The following is a 25,821-nucleotide window of genomic DNA, read 5'->3' on the forward strand; positions in this document are numbered from 1 at the left end:
GCCCTGTGTCTCCTCCTCACCTCCTGCGCCAGCTCCGCAGCGCTAATCCTCCTAATCTCCCCACATCTCTGGCGTGGCTCATTTTTGTGTGCGAATGCCCTTGAGAGCCGCAAAATTGCAGCTGCTCGGTGAAACGGCGGGCGGCGAGAAACTCCGCCGGAGTGGAAAGCTGGGGCTTGTGTAAACTGCCCCGGTGTTTTGCCTTCATGCTGGCTCGGGATCAGAGGTGCTGCACAAAGCCGCACCGCACGGCGCGTGGGGGGGACGGGCTCCCAGCCCACTGCTCTGCCTGCCCTCTGCCTGCGCCGCTCACTTGGGCTCGGCAGAGCTGAGCTTCACGTGAGACCCACGGTTTGGGGTGCTCGCAGCTCTAGCAATCATTTTTGATGCCTTGGACCAAGCTCTGCCAGCAGGGACACACAACGCGCCTGCTGCTTTGCCCGCTCCACGCTGTCTCCGGATGGTGCCGGGCGCAGCACGAGCTGCCCAAGCACAGCACCCCCAGTGCCGAGGTTTCATCCCCAAGAGGATTTTCGCCCATCAAAACACAGCGTTTGTTTTGCAAACGAGCCTTTCTGCTGCTTTGCTGATGCACTGGCCCCCGCTGAGCCCCGTGCCCCACCAGCTCCCAGTGCCAGCCCCAGTGTTAGGAGCAGGTGACACCAGTAGGACAAAACTGGAGCTGGTGATGCCAAAGGGGGGCACCGGGGATGTGCTCACACTCGGGAAGGCTTTGGTGCTCCCCGGGGTCCTGGTGAGAGCCAAAGGCAGAACAAGGAAAATCCCCCAAAGCCCCTTGAGCATCGAGGAGCTGGGGACAGGGCTTGGTCCCCGCCGCGCCGCGGGGCAGGTTGAAACGCGCAGCGAGCGCCTCGGTGGGGGCAGTGGCGTGGCGCTATTGACTTAACCGGGGTGAGAAGCTCCTGAGCCACCGCCGCGGGAGGGGAGCGGGAGAGGAGCACGTTTTGTGCAATGCGATTGCATTTTTTGGCAAGCCCTTTTCCGGAGCGGCTCCCACGCCCTGCCAAGCCCTCGCCTCTCCACCCTGCGCCGTGCCCAGCACCGCCAGCCCTGGATGAGGGTGCGGGGTGGGCACCAGCCCCCCGAAATTGGGGCTTGGTTGGGACAGGCGGCTCCTGGCTGCCTCTGTCTGGTCCCCTGCTGACACACTAGTGCCAGGGCTGCCCGTCCCACTGCATCCCACCCCATTTCATCCCGTCCTGCCCCATCCCATGCAAGCACATCCGTGGGTAATTTGGGAAAGGGTTGGGTCTCAGGGGGCTCAAGCCAGCAGCGAAGCATAGTGGCAGTGTCTTCTCCCTCCCTGTGCACCCCAAAAGTCTCTGTGGCCCCAGCACGTCCTGAGGTGCTGAGGCATTTCAGGGACCCAGCTCCCCCACAGAGTTGCTCAGCCCTGGGGGGCTTTTCGGTGGTGTTTCCCAATTCAGAGTTTTCTCCGAGGCTGAAGTACTTCGCTTAGGATGAGGAGGTAGGGGCCAAAATATTTGGAAATTTCTTCCAAAGGCTGAGGCACTCGGTGGAACAAAACAAAAATTTGGACCAGCCAAAAACCTAATTTATTTTCTGGGTGGAAATTTTTGACAGCCCTGCTCGGAGGAGCCAGCCGAGCCATTTTGTGTCTTTGGGGTTGCAGGGAGTTCCCATGTGGGGTTGCAGGGCACCGGGACACCTCCGTGCTGCTGCTTCCTCCTGCCGGCTCCCACCTGGGCAGGAATGCGGCCGGTCCCGTTCCTCACTGGCCCAGCATGGGGCGAAACCTCGCTCAGCCCCCTTGGAGGCTGCTTTTGCTCCGAAATCGCTCCCCAGCCCGGCTGCTCTGAGCCTCCCATGGGGCTCGCGGCCCCGAGCTGATGTGGTGCCCGCAGGAGCAAGCTCGGGGATTTATCAAGCTGCAAGAAGCAAATAAAATGAAACAAGTGCATCGCTCCCGTGTGAAGCAAAGCTCCTGCCCTGGCAGCGTGGGTGGTGGTGGGAAGTGGCTTCTTCTGGTTTGAGCCAAAGTGTCACCACGAGAGTTAAATATTGAACAAACATGAATCAAAAGCGAACGCTATCAGCCAAGAAAAACAAAGCAGCGTGTGTAGCTGTGGCTCTGACTCATTTGGCTTGAAAATGCAGCAGGGAATAAATTACATTTGTCTCTTCCTCGCCCTCTCGGAAAGGAGCAAGGGACCCACCTTGTCACCCGAGCACTCTGGGGTGGTGGCTTTGGGTGCAGGGGGACCAGAGGGTGCTGGTGCCACCCGTGCTAGGCACCAAGTGGGCTCTGAGGGGGTTTGGGGGCTTCTGCACTGGGCTGTAGCCTGAGGGGGATGCATGAGGACAGGGGTTGGGAAATGACTCCGTGTGTGGGGACCCTCGTGTCCCCTCTGTGTGGTGCTGCAGCCCCGGACCCCGGCAGTGAGCCCTGTGCCTCTGAGCCCTGCAGAAGATGCTGGGAAGGTCAGGCCTTTGATGTAAAAGCTGGGAATTTCCGGGGTGTAATGTTTGCATCTGTGCAAATATGCACACGGGGTGCACCCACGAGCAGCTGCCTCTGATGGGCGAGGGAGGTAATGCTCAGCTTCCGCCACGGAGGAAGCGCTCGGCGGACGGGGCAGGGCAGCACCTTGCTCCCCGGCATGTTTTGGGGGGGCCGTGGGTGGGATGCATCCATGGGGCACCCCTGCGGGCACCCTGCGAGGAGGCAGGTGGAAGTGCTGCCCCGGGACACCGGGTGCCTTGGACCACTGGCACCAGGGCAGGACCTCGGTGGCGTCGCCGTCCCCACGGCCTCTGGGTGCTGCCCATCCCAGGGGGGTGACACTGCCTTTGACAATCCCGACGGGCGAGCTGGGGAGGCCAGCCCGGCCCCAAGCGGCCGCAGCACCCCGACACCCGCTGTGCCCGCCCGCCGAACCGCGCTCCGAGCGGTTTTGGCAAACCCTGCTGCCATCGCCCATCCCCTCCCAGCTGCAGGAACCGGTCCCGTGGAGCAGGCCCGGCACCGCCCGGCCCCGAATTGCGACAGCCCTGGGAGCGGCCGCTCGCCCCATGCCCCGCCTGGGGTCCCCGGGCTGGGGAGGTCGAGGACCTCAGGCGAACCTTGGGGTGTCCCGATGGTGGCACGGCTGTTCCCTGGGTGCCCACCGCTCCCCACACTGGTTTGTAGGGTCAGTGTCCATCTGTCTGCCCGCTGCACGTGGGGCTGTGTGAGGCTTGGAGCAAAGCCCGACTTGGCTGTGCGGCTGGTGGCAAGGGGACTGTCCCCGTGATGTCCCTGCCAGCACAAGGGGGCTGTCCCCAGGATGTCCCTGCCAGCTTGGGGAAGTGTTGCAGAGGGATGGCCCTGGGCAGGGTGGAAAATCCCAGGGCAGGTCTTAAGCATTGCCAGGCTGGGTTGGCAGTGAGCAGCCCAGAAGAAGACAATTCTTTGCACTTCTCATGGCCTGGCATGGTTTTTATTTTTAATTTTTTTTTTACCAAAAGCTTCTCCCTCCATCTCCTGGCTGCGGGATCTGGGCCAGTGTCAGGGTGACACCACGTCCCGCTGGGGACACTGCATGCCGGGCAGAGACACAGGGCACGGGGCTCATCTCGGTGCCAGGCGTGGCGCCTCTCACCCAGAAACTTCGGGGAGGTTTCCTCTGTGGGTGTAACCCAGGGCACCCCACTGACCTCCCGCCCACGAGGGTGACGTGGTGACAAAGCCCCGGCGGTGGCGGCTGTCCTGGGCGGGGGATGCACCCTGCCAGAGCACCTGTCACCGAGCCGGGAGCTGTCAGGCAAGAAGGCTTTTGGCTCGGGCACATCCTGCACAGTCACCCGAAAAGGATGCTGAGCGGGACAAGCCTTTAATTCGCCGTCTTCTTCCGGGCTGCTTCGATAGCGCCCGAGAGCAGCACCCGCAGGCTCTCCCCAGGCGCGGGCGCATCGCAGGGACCAGCAGCTGCGTTTCCCAGCCCTGGGACTCGCCTGCTCCCGGCCCACGCTGCCCCGGGCTGGGCTGGCTGCGCCTCCCTGCTGGAGGGAGAGGAGCAAAATACCTGCATGAGCATCAGGCGGCACGGGGATTCTCATTTGGGTCTTCTCTGCCTCCCTGAACGTGGTGAGGGAAGGCTGTCCGTCTGTCCTGCTGTCTGTCCGTCCGACCTGCAGCACAGCGCAGCTCCCACCTGCCCACTTCGGCTCTCTCCCAGGACTTTCCTTCCAGTCCCAGGGGGTTTGCTTCCTCAGTTACAACCTGCCAACCTTTAACAGGGGGAAAAAACATGCAACAATTGTGCCCTGAATAATATAGGTATTGTTATTTTATTTTTTTTCGGCAGTGCCTGGGAAGGAGGTGCTGGGCGCACACATCTGCGGCCCAGCCCTAATGCAGCTCAGGGATGCCTACAATCGGCTTTAAGGAGCTCGGCGCGCTGGGCACCGTGTGAAACACCGGGTGCCGGCAGTGTAATTACAACGATGGCGCAGCCAAGTGTGCAGCGAAGGGGGGAGAGAGCTGGGGGGGGCAGCAAAATGCATCCTGCCCGGCTTCTGCAGCGCAGGGCTCCTGGCACCCACCCTGTGCTTATGCTGCACGTGGAGATGCTCGCCGTGCCGTGCCATGCTATGCCAAACCACGGCGTGCCATGCTAGACCATGTCAAACCATGCCGTGCCATGCTGCTCATGCCATATCATGCCATGCCATGCTGTGCCACGCCGTGCCGTGCCATGCCGCGCTGTGCCATGCCGCGCTGTGCCACGCCGTGCCGTGCCATACCGCGCTGTGCCACGCCGTGCCGTGCTGAGCACCTCAGACCCTGGGGAGCCTCCGAGTGGTCTCAGAGCTGCTGGGATCAGCAGCAGCTGCGGGCAGGGGAGCGGGAGGCATCAGCGGGGTTTAGCAGGGGGGAGCCGGCAGAGGGGCGATCACATGGCCGCCCGCCTGGGATTAGATGTGGCCGGCGGCAGCTGGGAGCCGTGCCGAGTGCCCGGCCACCGGCGCTCTGAGCCCATGGCCCCGGGCAGCGGGAGCCGGCAGCGGCAGCCCTAGGGCCCCGGATGATGTCCTACCTGCAGCCCCCTGGCCGTGACCTGGAGCACTTCGATGGGCTTTCCCTCATTTACTGGTAAGCACAGGGCCGTGCTCGTTGGCTCGTTGGTCTTAGGGAGCGGCGTTAAGGCCACGCAGGGATGCGCTCCACGACCTCGTGGCTTTTTAGGGTTTAATTCCATTTATTTTGGTGGTGGGAGCCCCTCTCCAGAGGGCAGAGGGTTGCGGGGGGACCCTGAAGCCATGGGGCTAGGGCAGGACCAGAACCTCAGCACCCAAGGGTGACGCTGCCCCTAGGCACCCAGCAGGCAGCACCAGGTGAGGCCGGCACCAGGTGAGGCCGGCACCAGTGAGGGCGGGGAGGGGATTTATTTTGCATGCAGCAGCTGGGGGGGGAAGCACCCGGGGCTGTTTGCAGATGCTGTGGATGCTCTTGCTCCTGTTGCAGCCCCAGCGCTGGGGTTTCCCATCCAGATGCTTCCTCTCTGTACCTGTGGTGCCGAGCTCGGAGGGAGCGTGTCCGTCCCGTGCTGCTCCGTGGGGCAGGTCAGCACTGGTGGCACAGGCAGGGCAGGGCTGGGGGTGGCAGCGACAGCCCCAAATGTTGGGTGGAGGGGGCAGAGCTGCAGTGCTCCCCCTCCAGCCCTCCAAGGAAAGGGGCAGGGGCGCCGGGCAGGCGGCAGGTGCAGGATCTGAGCCTGGTGCTGGGCTGGGTGCGGGGGCCGGGAGGTGGCGGCTGCAGATGTCTATGTAGGGCAGCCTGGAGCCAGCGGGAGCGCCGCCGCAGACAGGGCCAGGGTTCAGATTGCGCGGCTTTAGCCGATTAACTGGGGGGTCAGTGGGCCGGATCCAGACCAGCAGGGACTCGCCGGGCTCTTGGGGCCACCCCGAGCTCCTGTGCAGGCTTCCCAGGCTGGTCGAGCCCAGGTGTCCCCCGTGGGGATGGAGAGCCTGCAGGCACCTGGGACCGTGGATGTTTCTGGGGCACGAGCCGTCTCCTGCTGAAGGAGGTTATTGAGGTGAGGGATGAGAGGTGCTGGGGGTGCATGGGGTGGCAGCACCCCGTGGGGTACGTGGGTGGGCTGGTGAGGGCAGCGCCTTGGGGTGATGGCTCCTTCTCCCCCAGGAGGCTCTCTGGGGCACTGTGCAGGAGCTGATGCTTCCCTGCTGCTTTTGGGTGTAGAAAAGGCAGAATCCGTTGCTGGTTGGAAGGTGGTAACACGGGACGGGCTTGACCTTGCAGGGCGAGTCTGGGGGAGTGCTGCTGCCTTGGTGCCACCCCTGGGTTCAGAGGGAATGGGGCTGCAGCGGGGTGGGGAGCTCAGGGCAGCACAGCTCCCCCCTCCCACAGCACCCCCGGCTCTGTGGGACATCTGGGCCCATCAAGATCAAAATTATTTTAATTTGACTTTCTACAATCAAAAGCTGTCTCTTACACAAGAAATCTGCTCGTGCATTGGGGTCTGGGTCCAAACCTTCCCCAGCTTCCTGCCCCTGGCCATGGGGAGCTGTGCGTGGGGCCGGACCCTGCGTGCGACGGGCTCCGGCTGCGTGGGGCCGGCGCCGGGCTGTCAGGCTCTGCAGCGAGCAGATGGCGGGGAGATAACACCTCCCCAGCCCACCGATAAATATGGCCGCTGATTAAAAGATTAATTTTGCAGAGTTTGGAATAGGGATTTGATAAACATGGTGTGGTGGTGGGAAGTCAGCCGGCGCGGTGACGGCCCCGGCAGCTCCTCTCTCAGCTCCCTGACCTGGTGCTGACGCTGCCGGCATCTCCCACTTGTCTTTGTTCCTCCAGGGGATGCGAGGGGCTGTAAGCGAGCCTTGCTAAAGGGTTTTTGTGCCGGATCAGGTTTTGTGTTTGACCACAGGGATGCTTGAGGATGGAGCCAAGCCCTGTGCAAGCTGCTGTTGGCAGCAGGGAGCTGCCAGGGCTGCATCTCCACCAGCGCCTGTCGCAATCCAGGCTCGGTGGCATGACCCGCACAAGGGGAATCTCTTCCCAAAGGCTTTGCTTTCCCATCTCTCAGCAGCCAGCTGCTTCCCTCCCCTCTTTATTTCTCTCTTCTTCCTTGGGGGTGAGTTGGGGTTCACTCGGGCTGGTTTCCTGCCGTCCTTCCCCGATTCACTTCCCTCTCCTCCACGCCAGGGGGGCAGTGGCAGTGCTCCACCACCTGCTCGGCCACCAGCATCCTTCCCCTGCTAATAACTTTATAACCAGTCCAATCCTGTGACCGAGGGGATTTAGCAAGGCAGGGAGGCTCGTAATCCCGTTAACCCTTTGCAGGTCCCGTTCGCCTGCTGTGGAGTGGCTGAAGGGTTCCTGCCGGCCTCCGCTTTGCCTTCCAGCTAAAGCTTGGGAAACCTGGGGGGGGGGAGGGGGCGGTCTTCCTCTGATGAAATTCAGTTTGTTGAGATGCAGCAGGGCTCGTGATTTCCCGTGAGCATGTGGGTTTGGGGCGGTGAGCCGGTCCTCAAGCACAGGCTGTGCTTTGCAGCACAAATCCCCGTGCTCCCATCCAGGCGAGCGGCCCATCCTTGTCCCGTGGGTGGTGAGGAAGAGGAAGGAAGGAAGGCAGGCTGCCACACCTGCCGCAGTGACAGCGGGGTGAGCTCGCTGGAGCCCCGCGGCATGCACCCCGCTGGCTGGCCGGTGCCTGCGGGCCGCAGCAGGTGCCGGGAGGCCCCGACACAAACATCTTCCCCAGGAAGCTTCGCCGGACCAGGCGGGACCTGGCTGCTGCCTGGAACGGCCTCTCCCTAATTGCTGCAGGACGCGGTAATTAGAGAGACCTTTTTGCCCTTCCCTCCACCGAAGCGCTTTGAAGCAGCACGGGGAGAGCTGCGTGGCCATGGGGGGAGCTCTGCCCGTGATCGAGTCCTTCTGGCCTCTCCAGGCCTGCAAACCCCCCGCCGGGTGGGAGCCCAGGGGACGTTCTCCTTGTCAGCTGGAGCCAAGCCCAGGGTCTGTCCTCCCGGCGGTGCCTGGCTGCAGCCGCACCTCGGGCAGCATCAGCGCAGGGGGCTGCCTGCGGGCACACGTGCTCGGGGAGAGGAGCGTCCCCCCGAAATGCCCAACCTGCGCTGGCTTGCTGCTTGTCTTCAGGTGGGATCAGCTCCCTCTAGAAGCCCCTGTCCATAGAGGGGAGCATCAGGGAGAGTTCACCAAGATGAATCCCTCGTGCTGAAAAGAAACCCGCTGGCCAAGAAGGGTGCGGATGAGTGGGGTGAAGTTCAGGGGAGGGTGGCAGAAGCAGCTGAAGACCTGAGAAGCTGGGCTAGCAGGGGAGCTGCCCCTCCATCCCCCCTCGGTCTGGGGGCTGGTGCTGGCTATATTCCCCCGGGGGACCGGGGGTTTTCCTCCTTGAAGGCTGAGGCAACGCATCCTGCCTGGGCTTAAGGCTCTTCCTTCTGCAGGCAGAGGGATCAAGCAGTGAAACGTCCTCCGTTTTAGGAACTGCTTGCTTCGCCATCTCTGGACAAACAAGCAGGCTTTGATTCCGACAGGGATGGGCTTGGTGAACGGCGACCCAGCACCACTGGGCTGGGCACAGGGCTGTGATGGAAGCAGGAGCTGCCCCCAGCAGCCCCCCGGGACCACCTCCCTGCCCTGTGCCCTGGGGCAGGGGATGGAGGAGCCCTGGGGTCTGCCGGGCAATGGGATGGAGAGGTTGGTGTGAAACCTGGGCTTGGGGAGCTGTGTCACCACGCCGAGCTGGCGGCAGCCCTCTGGCATCCTCCCCGTGCTGGTGGGTGGCTGGGAGCTGTGTGGTGCCGCACGGGGGGCTGCAGGTCCCTGGGGCAGTGGGAGCTGTCACTGCCCTCCCACTGCGCTGTGGGGTCACCGCAGCCCCGGCTGGGACGTTGCATGGATGCCACCGTGTGGGTCCTGCCATTGAGGAAATCCTTCACCCTTTTGGTCGCGAGCATGTCTTTGTGGAATGCTGCAGCTCCAAAAGCACCCCCAGCTTCTTCCCAGTCTGCTGCTTTAGAGCACTGGGAATTTTAGCTGCTGGTTGGATCTCGGACTGCCTGGGGCCATGCTGGGGCACCCAGCGGGGAGGCTCCTGGTTTGGGGGGGGGGGGGCACCCGGCACCGGGGGCTGCTTGCAGCTGGGGAGGTTGGGTGCTTCTCCACCAGTAACTTTGGCAGCGTGTTTCTGTTCAGGCTTGTCTGTGAACATCCCTGATTTCTTTGAGTTTGCTCGGAACAGCTCCAGGGGCAATATTTATGAAAATGGCGTGGGCGATGCTGTGACTATGGGCAGCGTGCTATTGCTTCTCAACTTTACAGCAGCTGATTGTCTCCTTTTTGTTTGATTTGTTATCACCACTTTGTAGCCGATCCTGTAAGCAACACGGTTGTTGTCTAATCAGATGCAAGCTCCTCTTCAGCCCACGCTAATGTTGTTTTGTCATGAAACAAATGTTGGATCTTCATTAAGCAAGAGCCTGATAGCACCTCCTCTGGGGAGCTGCCCAAGCATCCCTCGCTCCCACGGTGGCTCCTGGGCTTGGTGGGATGCGGATCCCACCACGGGCTGCCCTCTCCCATGTCAGACCTTCTTACTGCTGCCTCCTGGAGACCAAAGCCCTTGGACTTCGCTGCTGCTGAAGGACGGCCTTCTGCCTCTCTTTAATTCCCACCTCTTTAATTCCCACCCACACAAACCTGCTTGGATCCCGTCCCTCTGCTAAGCCCTGCAGCGAGGCTCCCTGCTGGCTCGGTGACCTGTCCCCAGGTCTGGCACCTTTGTGCCCTCTCCTTGTCCTGTCCCCAGGCTGACCTGGCCGCAGGACGGGGTGGCTGCAGCCCAGGTTTGGGGTGCCACCACCCACATCCCGCTCCCTGCTGCCCCTCCTGCCACCTCACGTCCTCCGGGTGCTCGCGCTGGGCAGGGAAGGGAGGAGGCAGAAGGGAGAAATGTAGAAGGGTCTCAGTGCCCGTGTGCTGCTTTTCCAGAAGGTCCTCAAAATGCAGAGGAGAGGTGGATAACAAATAGCAGAGGATGGCATCTGCTCATGATTTTCCAGTAGATGGAAAAGAAATTCTGACTGGTTCTGTTGCATCCCCAACCAACGCCTTCCATCTTGCAGATCCTAACGGTGCTTTCTGCAGCGACAGGGCTGAAATCTGCCCTGGGCAGCAGAGGGAGACCCTCGAGGCAGCTCGTTCCCCTCTGGCAGCATGCTGCTGGGCCAGGGGCAGGGAGGGTTGCATTACCGATATTTAGGAAAAAATCCAAGGACTTTAAAACTTAAAATGTGCTGTCAAGAAAACTGAGGATGGAGAGAAGCAGAAGAGAGTGAGCATCCTTCCCACAGAGCCTGCAGGCCTTCATGAAGGGACCCAAAAGGTCTGCCTTGAAAGTCGAGGAGCTGGTGACATCAAAGCCTGGAAGTCCAGAGGTGCTGGGTCCCTGTAGGCGCTGTTCTCTTGTAGTCTGGGCAGGAGGGGCAAGGAGAGGCTTGCATGATGAGGACTAGCTGCTTCTGCTGATCATTGTGCTTGTTGCAGTGATCCTCCTCCGCTCTTTTTTTTTTCTTTTTTTTTTTTTTTTTCCTGATGCCTTGGAGAAGGTGTGAGGGCTGGAGGCAGTGGGGAAGGTGCAGGGCGCAGCCAGCCCCCGCTTCGTGTCCTTGTCCCCGCAGGAGGTGGCGGCACCACCTGGGACAGGGCTCTCGCAGCTGAGGCTGTGTCCTGTGCTTCTCCCCAGCCTTCCCCATCGTCACCTGTTAGAAAAATGCATCAGGAACGTGCCTGACTTGTGCTGGGTTTTGCCCTCGGTGTTTTTTGTCTTGTGGCCCTGCTCTAGGACTTATTCTTGCTTCCACTCTGCTTCAGCCACTCCCGCTTTTACATGCAAGCATTAATTAAAGTTGATGGATATATCTTCACTCAACTTCGGATATTATTATTATTTATTTTTTTTAGCAAAAAGCTTTTATATAGCAATAATCAATGCCACCAAAACTCACTTTTTCTAGCAGGAGACTAAAATGTGGATGTTAAGCACACATTTATAGGCTGTCTGGCCCTGCGATGTTGGTTTGTACTGAATTCATGCTCCTTCCATTCAGCCGCTTATTGAGAAATGTGAATTCTTCCTGGGACCAGAAGCTTGGGCTGTTCTGGGACACTCAGCTGGGTCCGAGCTGAGGGAAGAGCTTGAGCGTGTGGTGCGTCCCCTTTGCCAGCGGGGTGTTTGCCTTCAGCACCAGTGATACGGAGCAGGATCGGGACCGTTGGGCACGCTGTACATGGCTTATAAATCTTTCCTGAATGGGAGCGAAAGTCTTAAACTAAAAAACTTCTGAAGCTATTCTGTTGTGATTTAGGGCTGACTTCTCCTCTGGATAGGGCAGACGTTAACCGGCAGGAGCAGCACCAGAGTCTGGTGATTTTCTCAGCACCAGCCTGTTTTGGAGGAAGCGAGGGCCTGAGGGTTTGGAGATAAAACCGAGCGCTGGTCTTCTCCTGGTTGGGCTGCAGCTCATTGCGGTGCCCAGCCCAGCTGGTACGGTGCTTCGGGAAGGAGAAGGGTGGCTTTGGGTGCCGCTGGTGGCACTGGGCAGGCTGGTGACGGCTGCTGAAGCATTTGGTCGTGAAGCTGCTGAGCGTCCCAGCCTCAAACACGTGCACGCACAGGGGTCTGCTCAGCGCTGCAGACACTGCCCCCAGTGCGTATGGCACCCCTTTGCCTCGTCAGCATTTAGTCCAACTCAGACTGTGAGCCAAAGGGTTAATTCTGTGAATCAGTTCGTTAGAGAAGTCTCAAAAGACCTCCTAAGGCTGCACAAAACAAGGTGCACGTTGAGTTAGCGGGGTTTGGAAGCAGCCTCGTACTCAGACAGGAGGGCCACCGGCGCCCACCGTTGGTGTCACCTCAGGAGGGCGGCAGGTCTGGGGCTGCTCAGGCACCAGCTGCGCTGCCAAAAAGTCCTGCATGGGGCAGGCACCGTATTGGGGTGCTGCTGGGCCCCCAGGAGCTGTGTACTGGTGTGGGACAGCTCCCCATGGACGGGGAACGGGCCTGGATGCAGGGCGGCAGTGCTGCAAGGAGCTGAATTCCCGTGTCTGCCCTGCCACAAAACCTGGCTGTCCTAGGCCGAGTGCTTTAGGGTCAGAGACAGGCACGGAGACCTTAGTGGGATGGGTGGGCTGGTGCCTTTCTGAGCAGCAGGGTGGGAGGAGACCCCCATGGAGCCCACCCTTGGGTGCTCTGTACCCTGGGCCAGGTCTGAGGGGTGATGTGGGGGCATCGCCATGCCGCTGGGCAGCCCTGTGGGGCTCCCAGTCCCTGGCCCTAGGGCAGACTGGGAAACAGCACCATGCTTCGGCCCCTCTGCTCCTGGTCCCTCTGGCTGAAGCCTTTACACAGGTGTGGGGTGAGCACCTTGCCCTGGAGGGGTGCCCTTGAGCAAATACGTGTTGCCAGACGTGGCTGTGTTTGGTGTCCAGTAGGCATTCTTCAGCTGCAAGAGCAGAACTTGGATAAACAAATTAAATTTCTAGAGTGCTTCAGCAACCAAAGGCCTACTCTGAATTTTTAATGTTTCACATGAACTCCCCAAGATGGAAGTAATTTAAAAAACAAAAATAAAACAGCAATTAAAACACAGGAAAGCCTTTCACCGTTGTCATTGTTCTGCAAGTTCACTGACCTTGCCCAGCAAGGCAGCACGCAGCCCTAGGGAGGGCTCCTGCCCATCGGATTCATCCTCGTGCGTGGGAGAAGTAACATCCAACAGCACTGGGTCCAAACAAACATTTGGCAAAGAGTCTGCAGCCCTAAACAAACACATCTGTATCGGGTCCACGGCTGAGCTGGACTGATGTGCACTGATGTTCAGTTAACGAGGTCTGGTCCAATTAACGAGGCTGGCCAGGAGCGTGCAGAGATGCTGTAGGGCAGCGTGGAGAAGACCCCATTAATGGAGGTGTGCTGTCCCAGGGGTGCGGGACATGTGCTGTCCCACCAGCCCTGGTACTCATGGGCCAGGAGGACACGTTCCCATGTCCCACCTTTGGGGTGACCCCACTGTGGCTGGGGGCACAAGAGGAAATGGGGCAGAAGAGGCTGTTTAAGGACGGGTCCTGCTTCTGACCTCCTGATGGCCAGCGGAACAGCTCAACTCGCCTCGCGTTAAGTAGGAAATGCTGTGGGCTGGAAAAGATGCAAAAGGAAAAAAAAACAAAAAAAAACCCACAACTAAACCCCTGAGTGCTACAGTCTGTTATTGCTTCCAAAGCTTCGCTACGGATTTTAAGTCTTTAGGGATGCCAAGGATGCGTGTCCTGCGCTGATCGCTGCCTTTCATCCCTGGAGGGAGTGTTCCCAGAAGAGGAACAATAGGACGTATCCAAACAATGATCCCGTTGTTTTAATTCTGTGTGGGGAGCCCTGCTGGGGGGCTGGGGTGGCTCGCTGCCCCTGTGCTCAGGAAGGCGCTCGCAATGGGCAGCGTTGGCTCTGCTTGGCTTGCATAAGCTTTAATCTAAAGTTGGAGATGTTTTTAGCTGATCTGTGTTAATGTTGGGTGGAATTAACATGCATACGGGGCGACCACGTGACCCCTGCCCTCCCCGTTTCGCGTCGTTTTAACGGATTCCTGCCAAATCGAGGCGGCCGGGCTGGGCTGCCGCCGCCAGCAAGATGCCTGCCGTCTCCGTGCTCTACAAGGGAGCCATCATCATCAGCAGGTGACGGCACGTAGAGGGCCGGGGTGGGGACGTGGGGGGGTCCCGGGCTTCTCCCAGCACGAGGCTGGGGCTCGTGGGATGGAGGACAAGGTTTGGTGGCACCGGTAGGCACCCGCTTCTCTGCCACCTCTACCCTCGCCCTGCCTTTCAGCCCAGTTTGAGCTGTTTCTCTTTGCTCGTGGCAGAGTTTTCCTTGAGATTCACGCCGAAAATCCCACGGGGTGGCTGGAGCAGGGCTGGGCTGGCTCCCTGGGAATCCCAAACACCATTTTCTGGCAGAGCAATGGGGCTGTATGTCTGTCTTGTCTCCTGAACAGGTGAAACGTGGGGATATCGAGGGGGTTGGTTTTTAACATGGATAAAAAGCTTCCAGCCCAAGCTGCAGAGGTGGGCGTTACTGCCCATGGTTGGATGTTGTGAGTGGTGTTTTGTACGGCTGGTAAGAGCAGTCTGTGAGGTTCCGTCCCTTTTTGCTGGGCTCGGAGGAATGCGTCGTGCTCTGCTTCATCATCCCTCCTCAGCTGCACCCGGTGAAGATCTGGGACGCGATTTTGGTTCAGAAACTCTTTTTCCTCTTGCAAATTAAATTCCAGAATGAGGAGTGTTTTCGGAGACCCCTGCCTGTCTCCGGGCTTGTCGTGCCAAGGTCTTCTGGTCCTCCTGGGACGACCCCATGGAGGAGGAGCCTGGAGTGGGGCTTCCCTGAAGCTGGGTTTCATTAAACCAGATTTAAAAACCGATAGAAGGGAGTGGAGGGAGACTGGCATAGAGCAGCAGGGACGTGACTTGGTGTGGGGGAAGCGAAGGTTTGAGTTGCTCTCTTGCCCGCTTTGGGAGAAGCTCCCACCCTCAGCCTGGCGGGGCAGAGACTTGGGGCCAGGCCGTAGATCCCCAGATCTCCTGGCGGGATGGAGACGTGGAAAAATGGTCCCTGCCTCCCCGTGGGCCACCCCGCATGTGTTACAGAGCACTGGGAGCGGATGTCACCTGGTTTTCTTCATTATGGGCTGTGTGTGTCTGTGAAACGGGTTTATTCCCGGGACATTGGTCCTAGCCCTGATCTCACTTCCACTCAGCTGGACAGCTGTCCGGCCCTGTTAATCTGGGGTAATGAATCGCAGGCAGGTCCTTCAGCTTTGCTGGGTGGGGAGGATGATGTCCAGCACCGCACATATTCTCTCGGTTATCTGTATAAACCCTGGGGGAGCAGCAGGGGGGATGCTTTTTGCCAGGGTGCGCTTAACGTGCAGCCCTGACTCTCAGCCTGAGCCTCCAGGTAGTCCTGCAGGGCCGGAGGCTGTGCTGGCACACACGTGGACAGCTCATTGTCATCACCCATTTAAGAAAGATGCCTCTCCTCTCTCCCCCAGGACACTCATGGGACCGTACGGGATGGATCGAACCATGCATTGCTTTGACTTCTACGACTGTGCCAATGGGCTGGGTGAGTCCTGAGCCCCCTGACGCCCACGTCGGGGGAAGTTCCAGCATCCCGCACATCCCCAGTATCCCTGCCCTGATTTGTCCTCTGTCTGAAGTCTGATTTCTCATGGAAATACCAGTTCTGGTGTCTGCCTGTGCTGAGCATCTGATAGCACCTTTCACAGCTGGGGGGTTCAAATAAGGTCAAAATCCCAATTAATTCCTGTTGGTGATGAGCAGCTGCAGTGCTGAGGGCTGCACGGGAACCTGGAGCTGGGGCTGAGCAGGATGGAGGGGAAGGCTTTTCACAGCTTTCTGCAGATCTTGCTGACTTCTCCAGCTTAATAAAACAAATCCTGTACATTTCCCAAGCCCGTGCTGGTGCCCTGGCCCCCAGGAAGCCCCTGCCAGGTGCTGCAGCCTTCCTGGGGGCTGGGCTATACGAGGGCAGGTGGGATCCAATCGGAAACCCTGGCCCAGAGTAAGAGCACGAGCACCGAGTGAGTCAGCCAGCCTTCATAGGGCACCAGACATCAAAGCACAGAGAGAAGGGTCATAACCATCCGAACGTGAGAAATAGCCCTGGGCTCCTAACACTGAGCCCCAGAGGATCCCGCATGGCACCTCCTTCCACCTCTGTGCATCCAGCAGCAGGAGTGCTGGTGCTCTCTCGGTCAAGTGTTCCCCCCGGAGCTGCAGTCTGGCTCCCTGTTTGCCTGCGTTAGGATTTCTCAGCACCCACCACGCCGTATCCCCCGTAAGTTTAATTTGCAAGCGGAGGCAATTGCCCTGCAGAGCAGCTGAGCGCCCCTGGGTGACCATCTGGGGGCCTGTCCCAGGAATTCCTCCTCCCCAGAGAAACAAGTTCAGCTTTCCTGGCACCACTCGTGAATTAGCGGCTGTTCCCAGCTCTTTGCTAACGGGGCTTTCTGCTGCAGTTCGCTGGCTCTCTTCTCCTGATCACCCACTGGTGAGGCCCATGGGAACTTGAGGAAGCTCCTTTGCTCGCTGAATATTTTAATCTCAGGCAGTAGTTGTGGTTGAGTTGATGGGATTTTAGCTGTGGGGTTAGATTAGCTCATTAAGGACTGGTCACAGACCCCCATGAGCTGCTCTGCTGGGTCCCTGCACAGCTCCTCTCCAGCAGCTGGTGGCTGAGGGGCTCTGCAGGGTCTCTCAGACCTCTGCTGGGTCTTGAACCATGCTGCAGGAAGGCATAATGATGTGGGTTTTATAACGCCACCAGCAGCTAGCTCCATCCTCTCCTGAGAGCCTTGAGACACCCAAGAGGAGCAGCCGTGCTCCAGCAGCACCCCTCTGCTGGGACCGGCACGGAGAGTGGCTTGCAGGAGCCCTGCGTCTGCTGTAGGTTTAGCTGCTCAGAACACATTTTGGAAAAAAGGCTCCTCTGTGAGCACCTGTCTGGTGCCAGCGTCTTCCACCCAGCTCCGGGTGTTTTGCAGGGCAGAATCAGTCTGCTCGGGGCCGGTGAGGCAGGTCAGCGTTTGGCCCTGGGTCTGCCGCTCCGTGGCTTGGTGTGGAAACCCACAAGTGGACCTGGGCAGGAGTTCAAAGGGGTTACCTGGTGGCTCCCAGAACGGAGCTTGGAATTAAAGAGCAGCCGTCAAAGGGAAGTGCTGATGAAGGAGTGTTTCTCAGAAACGCCAAGATCCCATTATCTTGACCTTCATCTTCTTAGGACAGGGCAGAGAGCGATTCACCTGCAATCTGTCCCTTCCTCCAGACAGAGAGAGCTGGCTGGGGCTGCGGGATCAACAGAGGGATTACGGGAAATGTAATTGAACATTGCTGGCTTAGGCGCAAAGCGGGCAGCCTCGCTGCGTGCAGACCGCTGGGACCGTGGCACCGTGCTGGGGGGGACGGCATCCCCCCACAAGGCGAATTTCAGTGTGAGGGTGGTGGAGCGGGGAGGAGGAGGGTTTGGGATCAGAGCCTGCGCTGCCTGCATGCCCGGCGCCCCGGGAGCTGTGGGGATGATGGCATTTGGGCTAAACAACCAGATTAGCCAGGAGACCCCTGACCCGTGGTGCAGAGCTGCCCGGCGAGCCGGGAGCAGGTGAGATTATAGGGCTGAGAAGTTGAGAACTGTGACACTGGCATTAGCAGGAACAGGATTAGATGTAGCAGGGAAACTCAAGGGTCTTGGGGAAACTTACAGTATCGCTAGGAATCCAAAGAAAACTCTGTCTTGGTTGATGCAAATCGCGTTCCCACATGGAATTTCCCTGTAAACCTTTATTCTGCAAAAGAGAAATGAGTGGAGACATCAGCATCAGCACCAGGACCTCTGCCAGAAAGGAAAGATTAAAGAGAGGGATCCAAAATAGGCTAGATTATCTGGCCCTAAGTATGACTTAATAAGCATTATACCGGGACTTTGATGCTGTGATAATTAAAGAGCCGTTATTTACCTAAACTGGGTCCCAGATATAAATTCAATTGAAATAGGCATTTTTAAAATAGGAAGGCTGCCAGGAACGCTACCCGAGCTGTAGAACCCCCAGACAAAACCCCAAGGAGAAGCAGACAGCGGTGCCCAGCGGCACGCCTGCTCCGGACTGCAGCAAACTGCCTGAGCCTGTACCCCCGTGGGCACCAGCAGGGGACGGGGGACAGGGCAGTGTTGTCACCCACGGTCCCACTGCCCCACACCACCTCTGTGCCTGGGGGGACTCCCGGTGCAAGCGGCAGCACCCACCGGGATTGCCAACAGGGGAGAGAAAAAGCTCGTTGGTTTTCTCCCCCCCGTCAAAGTTTGAGTGTGGCTGGGAGTGATGCTGTGAGTAATCGCTGATTTTAATAACAAGATCGGATTTTCTCCTGACATTGTTGGGGATAAAGGAGGATTTGTAGATACTTCGGCTATATTAAGCCATTATTACAATTGATGTGCGGACACAAAAGGGAAATGAGTCATTATTCATTTGATGCCCAGGAGCCCGTCGCCGACAGACGTCACGGTGCTGTTGGGTGCTGTCCCTGCTGGGCCACCCCGGAGGTGCAGACCTTCGAGGGATGTGCCTGACCCACGCCATCACTGCCGACCCCTTCACGCACTGGGGGAGCCACTGGGGCTTTGCCTTGTGCAGTGCCTGTGCTCGTAGTGCAGGGCCCCCAGGCCCTCCCGCTGCGATCCTGCTCCCCGGGGGCTCTCCGCACCCACCTCGGTGAGTGCTGGTGTGGGTGGGTGTCACACCTGGGGGTCGGCACCTCCACCGAGGGGCTTGGTGACAGCCACCGGCTCCGCTTGTCCTCCACTTTAGCCGCAGGACTCGCTTTGAGGCAGCCCAAAGAGGGACAAGTTTGGGGCAAAATTTGAAGTTTCAGTGAATCTTCAAAAAAATGCAATGGAGATTAATGCCAGTGCTGTTTCCTGCCATGAGCTCCTGGTGCTCTCAGCTCCTCCCTGATGCACAGGAGCTGTATGTTTTAATGCATCAAGCCCAGGGAATAAACACCAGCACTCCAACAGGGCTGGGGTTTTGTGCCTGGGAGGAGCAATTGGCGTGTATGTGGCTGAAAAGAAAAAATACAACAACCCAGTATTAATTACAATTTTAACACGAGGCACCTTGAGAGATGAGGCCTTTCCCTAGGGATAGCTGAAAACCACAAGGGTCCTTAGCGCAGGGCTTAGGTTATATTGGAAGGGGAGCAGCGGATGGAGATCGTGCCACTGTCCCCAGTGGTCCTGAGCCAGGGCCAGCCCTGGGGCACGTCCCCAGTGCGGTGCCAACTGTCCTCAGCCTGCCCTCCCAGCCACAGCAGCAAAATGACCGACTGGCGGGTCCCGGGAGAGATTTGTTAATTAAAGCCAGGCTTTTTAATCCTTCTGTCTGCAGCCTGCATCCTCGAAGTGGGATTTAATGACAGCGGGCAAATAAGTCTCTCGCGCCTTTCCCAGCCAGCTTACGCACGGCAGCAGGGACGCAGCCGTGTGGTGCCAGCCCTTGGTGAAGGCACCCGCGGGGTTTGGGGAGCAGCAGGGCACCAAAGGGCATCCCTGCCTCTGAGCTGCTCAAATGGTGCTCAGAAGTGGCTGCTCCGGGGGATGCAGTGGAGCATCACCTTCCCACGACAACATCTAATGGGTCTCATCATGGCAGCTGAGGCATCCCCAGCAGAATTGCCTCGTTTCCCAGCAGGGATCGATTTAAGTGCAAACGATGATTTTTTTTTTTGGTTGTGGGAAGACAGTTGCTCCTTGCCTGTGCATTCCCCAAAGCTTGTTCTCCGCCGCTGTAACACAGAATAGGTGCTATCAGATGTTTCTGGCCTCTGTGCTGCGTCAGCAGCCTCATCCTGTTTCTGCCGCGGGTGCAGCACAGGAGGTACGCAAGACCTGCCACAAAAGAGGTTTACAACAAGCCTTAGATCCAAAATCTGCCTGGTTCGTGCCTTTGTGCCACGGGCGTTTCTCCTCCCCCAGGTATTAAGGTGATCGGCGGCATCAAGGAGCTCACCGGAGAAGAATATGGAGTTTATGTCAAGAGGATCCTGCCTGGGGGTGTTGCTTATGCTGACGGTGAGTGAAACGTGGAGGGGGATCACCAGAAAAGCCGGAAGACGGGGTACTTCCATACATTGCTTTTGGGGGCACTTAGGTGTTTCCTCCCAGATTTTCCATCAGTGGGGCTGGTTTTTACTGTGATAATCACTGTAATGACGAAGGGCCGCATTGCCCCTGGGCTCCACAGCACTTAGAGGATTGCTTTGTGGCTTTAAGCCCAGCTCCATCCCTGCTACACAAAGAGCTCGCTCCGCTCTGCTGCCTGCAGCAGCCGCACGGGATCGCGTGCAGCCCCAAAGGGACTTATCAGCAGGCATTCGGCAAGGGTCCGCAGAGCTCACCTTCTGGAACTGAAGCCTTTTTTTTTTTTTTTTTTTTCTTCCAAATGTTACATCATTTTTCCACCTGATGAAGAAAAAATAAATCCAGAACAGGTGGAACCACTCATGGTTTTTCCTACCTGACCTCAAATTGAATGAAGCAAAAGTTTTATGGCATTTCTGTGTTTACTTTCACAAATTCCTATAGCACAGGAGGCCTCTGATGTTGGCAGAGCTTGTTCAGGGACGTGGTAGATACTTCATCTATGGACATCTTGAAAAACAGGTCTGATGAGCATCTCAGAACAACCTATGCATATTTCATCCTGTCTCTGGGCAAAGGCAGGAACAGCCCAACCTCTCCAAGTCCCTCCAAGCTGTATTTTCTGCAGTTTTTATCCATTAGTTTTCTTTTCTAGGGCGCCTGCAGCCAGGAGACCAGATCCTGGAGGTCAATGGAGATTCCCTAATTGGGGTTACCAGCGAGAGGTACCGTATCCGGACGGAAATCTCGCATTCCTCTCGGTTTTGTATAATTCTGTGAAGTGGTTTGGGCTGCAGGTTGAACGGAGGATACTTGGGTGTTGCTTCGTCCGTGCTCTGGTGCAAACAAAGGGTTTCTGCATCCAGCACTGTTTGCAAGGGCCAACATGGGAATTATCGATGAGAAGTTTCTCTCTGAAAACAGAGCAGCGAACCCACCTGTATTTGTGAGAAACCTTCACTTTTAAACGTGGCGCTACGCCTTGCATCGCCACACAGTGTGCTTAGGCTGCCTGGGGCCGCCCCACAGCCATCCAGCCCAGTAATGGTCCCCACCCCAAAAAAAGCCCCTTGGCTGCAGACAGGGCAGCCCTGGCTGTGGCTCACTGACCAGTATGACATGAGCTTTGGCACATGGCGGAGCCACACTGTGCCCCGGCGTTGACACGTTGTGGTCCTTGTCCTGCAGGGCCGTGGACATCCTGAGGACGGCATCAGCCACCAGCCACATGCGCCTTCTTATAGCCCGTGACGATGACGCCAGGTAAGGCTTCTCACACCGGGAAGGGTGGTGGTGGTGGTGGCACTCGTTGGCACCTCTACAACCGGACGGCGTTTGAGCTGACCGGGCTCAAACCCATGGTGGAGACAGACGTGGCCGAGGGTCTTTGGCCTAGGGTGGCACAGGGATGGGAAGGCTTCTTCAGCACTGCTGCGTGGTGTTGAGTTGCCTATGGCTTATCACGTCCTACATAAAGCTCTGGATGAAGATGTGCAGCGACAGCAGGATATTCCCTTTCTTTTCCAGCTAGATGGGAGATAAGGTCTCCTTCAAGCTGCCTTATATGGCATCTTATGGATTTCTTCCTCCTAGGGAAGATGGGCGGTTGCTCCCTGTAAGGTCTTGCTTTCTTTAGAGGTGGTTGGAGGCATTGAAAGGAGGAAAGTGTTCAGTTTGGTCATGGCTGGAGTTAGCTGTGGGACAATGATGTTCTCACAGGAGAAGGCAGGGATGTGGAAGCTAAGGTATGGGATTAGATGCTCCCATCCCCAGGGAGGCTCGCTGCAATGTGCTGGAGCACCCCTCCTCCTTTGACTAGAAGCACACCTCTGGAAAGCTGAGGTGCACCAAGAACCACTGAAATGAGAGTGGGTGAAGCTCAGGCGCCGTGGTGGGCGGGAGGGCTGGTGGTGCGAGGCTTGGTGCTGCCGTGGGTGGCTGCAGATCGTGCGGTCACTTGCTCAATGTACCTGCATCCCGTTAGGGTCAGGGCTGATGGTTTCGTTCCTTATCCACCAACAGCTGTGGAGCGTCACTGCCTTAGCGGGCTGGTGAGAGTTCTGTAATGACAGGGATGAGGCTCGTTTTAACACAGTAATATTCTGGTGGAAGAAGTATTTGGTATTAATGATGCTTTTTACCTACCTGTATTGTGCTCTTCAAGTGGAAATTGCGTCTCAAATTATCATATTAGCTGCGAGTCCCTCGGCAGCTGCCGAGAAAGTTCTGGGTGAAGCCAGCAGGTCGCCCAGCTTTGGCATGAGGAAGGACACGCAGCTCGCTGCTCGCCTGGCGTCCTGCCTTCACCCGTGTCTGCCTGCTCCAAGCTGCTCAGGCACCTCCACCTTGCCTCCCCACATTTTAAACTGCAACAGATGGTTTTTAAAATATCTGCACGCGTGCCTTTGGCTGCGGCTGTGGCTCACGTGCATCCGTCGGCAGCCCCTAGCCTCCCTGCAAGGCAGCACAGAACCCGACCGGGGACCAGCAGACCTTCCGCAATTTGCTTGGCCTCCATTTGCTTATCTGTTAAATCTGCGAAAGGTTACCTGGAGGGACAGTGGGGAAGTAATGAGTTTATTATTATTATTATTTTTAAGATTTGCAGAGATCTTACTTACACAATCTTCTCGCAGCCTTTAATACATGAATACATATTTCCAGGATGAAGGGCTGTGGAAAAAGAAGGAAGGATTTTTCTGATTCTACTTTTTTTTTTTTTCCTTCCCTTATGTTTGTCTTTATTTTATGATGCCAGACCATCTTTCCAGTAGGTGGGTGAGCAGACAGCCCCCTGCCCAGGGGGCTGGGCACGATCCAGCCTCCTGGCAGCTGTTTGCACGCAGGTTTTCTGCACGAGCCCTGTGCGGACGAGGCACGCTGGGGGAGGAAAGGCGATGGCTCTGGGTTTGGAAGAAGATTCACCCTGCCTGCCAATTTTCCCAATGACTCAGCTGAGTAGCATTTTGTTGTGGTTGCCCTTGGGTGAATCTGACTTATAAAGGCTATTATTTGTCCCTGATGTTAATTATAGGCCCCAATTACCTGCGCTGTTAATGGAACTCAGTCCTGGCATGTATAAGATGCATGCTTTCAGCCTGGCACATCAGACATGCTGCAGAGCGCTGCAGTAATGCTAGGGCTTAAAGCAGAAAGTTCAGATTCAGAGCTGGACACGCTGGGCTTGGAAGATGGTTGGATCCGATTTCATCTGTGTTCATCTTTGGCTAATGAGGATAATTTTATTGCATACGTGTAATTATTGTTTATTCATTCTCAGCCTGAAAGTCACAATAGTGCCTTGTTTCCATGGGCTGCGCAGATATTGTCCTGGTCTTTCAGGTTTGTCGCTGTGAGAAAGCCTGCCTGCGCTGCACCTCCTCGCACTCGCAACGTATTTAGCATTTTATCACGCATCTGTGCATGGCACGCACAGTCATCTTGTCAAAACCGGGCTGTTGCATTAATCATACATCTACACGTACAATCATTGCAACATTACCAATTAATAATCCTGCACCCAAAGAAGTTAAGGAAGGTTGCCTGTGTGCAAGCACACAGCTGATATGCAGGAAGAGGCAGTCCCTGAAGCTGTTGCCCAGCCTGGTGCTAATGCAAGGCAATCCCTTCATCCTGCCAGCCAAGCAATGCTGCTGTGTCACTTCGGGTGACATCTGTGGGCCACCACAGATAGGAACCAGCTTCAGCGCCTGCTTTGTTCCAGCACTGACTCCTGCAGGCCTGGTGTCCCAGGGTCTTTAGCTGCTCCTGGAGGGAAAACACGGACCCGTTCACCCCAGAGCTGTGATGCACGCATGCAGGTTGCTGCTTCCCAGGCATTTATGGCAAAGCCCGGCCCAGCAGCAGTGTTGGCGTGCACGGGAGGGATGGGCTCAGGCTCCATGCCTGCGGCCACCACTGTGGAGTGTCGCCCACCCAGGAGCTGTAAATGATGCATCTGCTGTGGGCTGGGTGTGAGAAAATCGGCCTCTGCCACGCTTGCTGCTTGCATCAGGCTTGCAGTGCTTGGGCTTCGGGGTTCCCGCTGCCCTGCAGGCTTTGTTTATTGAGGCACACTATTAATTCATCCGGTGTCACAGGCTCCTCTCTCCCCAGCCGCGGTGCAGGGCTGAGGTTTCCAGACGCGGTGCTGTCGCATAACCTTTGATGTCAGACTTGCCCTTTGTTCTCCCAAGAACAAAAGGGCAGGACAAAAAGGTATTATGAGATAAAACAACAATATTTTGCAGGAAGATTGACCCCCTCCTACTGCTTAATCTGTAGCAAAGTCGGCCACAGCTGGCTGCTGCTGGCAAGCCCCATTATCTGACCCCACACCGCAGGGCTGAGCTCTGCTGCAGGGATGCTCCAGCCCTCACACTGCTTTACTTTAATGAAAAAGAGCTGGAGAAGGGATTGTCAAGATGAACTTTCTGCCTTATACAGCCCTGTGACTCTTTCCTTTCCTTTCCTTTCCTTTCCTTTCCTTTCCTTTCCTTTCCTTTCCTTTCCTTTCCTTTCCTTTCCTTTCCTTTCCTTTCCTTTCCTTTCCTTTCCTTTCCTTTCCTTCCTTTCCTTTCCTTTCCTTTCCTTTCCTTTCCTTTCCTTTCCTTTCCTTTCCTTTCCTTTCCTTTCCTTTCCTTTCCTTTCCTTTCCTTTCCTTTCCTTTCCTTTCCTTTCCTTTCCTTTCCTTTCCTTTCCTTTCCTTTCCTTTCCTTTCCTTTCCTTTCCTTTCCTTTCCTTTCCTTTCCTTTCCTTTCCTTTCCTTTCCTTTCCTTTCCTTTCCTTTCCTTTCCGAAATAAAGCTGGGCATTTTAGACCTGCAGGGACCTGAGGATCCAGAATATTTTAATAAGGGACAAATTTTAAATATTAAAGATGACTTCTGAAGTCTCTTAGCGTCCGAAAGCAGAAAGCAAAGCTTGTTAGCATTCTTCCAGTGCACTTGTTCATTAATCAGTAACGTTTGGGCATCACCTGCCCATTCGCAAATTCCTTCAAATACAACACTGAGCACAAAATTAATTCTTGGGAGATTCACACCAGAAAGTGTCTTGCTTGCTGCTGGGATAAGCTTCAAGTTAGTCATGTGTTTATGTCCTCAGCAGAATTGTTGCTTGCAGTATTGACCAGCAAAGCAGGAGCCAGAAGGGCAGTGTGTGATGCAGGTCATCACCCTGTCCCTCGCCAAGCAGCCGGGGCACGCAACAAACAATGATGAACGCCGCCTCGCTTTGTGGATAACCTTAACGACTCAAAATAAACAACAACAAAGAACGCCCAAGCCTTGCCTGCCCTTGCTTGTAGCAAAAGGTTTGACAGCATGGGTTGGTGATTGGGGCTGCATTGTTTAGCAGGGTTAAAGAACACAGGAGCTGCTGGACTAGTTGCATTTGCATTGACTAAGAATTTTTTAGCCATTGTTTTAAGTTCATAACCTGTTCCATGCTCTGACGAATTATTATCTGTGGAAAATGTAACAATAGATGACCACAGAAACACCCAGCCCAAAACAAAAACCCAGCTGCGGATGGCTAGGTAATCACTGGAAATAACGTATTAGCTTCCAGCAAGTCAGCCCTGCCATTGTGATAGGTCATGGAGGGATAACTCCATCACCACGTGAGTTACCAGTGAAATGGGAGTCTGAATGACCTGTAGAAATTTCACTGGCAAATTGGGAAAATTCTGCTAAGAGTCATCCAAGTCTTAACCCAAGGAAACCACGGGACAGGAAACTGCATCCTATTGCTATAGGATCTTTCTAAGCTTCATTTTTTTCAGTGCTCAGACATATTTCAGTGCCTAGTGCTATGAAGCTGCCAGCTGGAATAGCTTTGTGGATGGTAGGGTTTTTGAACAAAGCTGTTGCCTTTTTTTAAGGACATAGGTTTAGTTGATAGAGACAACAATGTCAATGCAAAATATTTGGATTCACCAAGGCATTCCACTAAGTGTTGTGTGATACTTGGATTTAAAATTAGCATTAAATCGAATGAATAAGGCATACATTTGATGGCAATATTAGATAAGGCAG

At 56.5% G+C, this 25,821-nt stretch overlaps 1 protein-coding gene across 8 annotated transcripts in view; it reads left to right on the plus strand.

The window, feature by feature from the left end:
- LOC308178469 (syntaxin-binding protein 4-like) overlaps positions 1–25,821 on the plus strand; it is a 56,103-nt gene that overhangs the window by 8,600 nt on the left and 21,682 nt on the right. The window contains exons 1-5 of one of the 8 annotated variants that reach the window (XM_080557148.1): positions 4,850–5,116; positions 15,118–15,191; positions 19,620–19,715; positions 20,440–20,509; positions 20,973–21,047. In XM_080557148.1, coding sequence (XP_080413274.1) covers positions 5,049–5,116; positions 15,118–15,191; positions 19,620–19,715; positions 20,440–20,509; positions 20,973–21,047 — 383 coding nt within the window. In that variant the 5' untranslated portion in view covers positions 4,850–5,048. Of the gene's footprint in view, positions 1–4,849; positions 5,117–5,229; positions 6,060–11,124; positions 13,748–15,117; positions 15,192–19,379; positions 19,522–19,619; positions 19,716–20,439; positions 20,510–20,972; positions 21,048–25,821 lie in introns of those variants that run through there. The other 7 variants (XR_013939786.1, XM_080557152.1, XM_080557147.1 and 4 more) reach the window with 7 other exon arrangements.

The sequence above is a fragment of the Anser brachyrhynchus genome, assembly GCF_964034855.1.
Source record: "Anser brachyrhynchus genome assembly, chromosome: 15".
Taxonomy (NCBI): Eukaryota; Metazoa; Chordata; class Aves; order Anseriformes; family Anatidae; genus Anser; species Anser brachyrhynchus.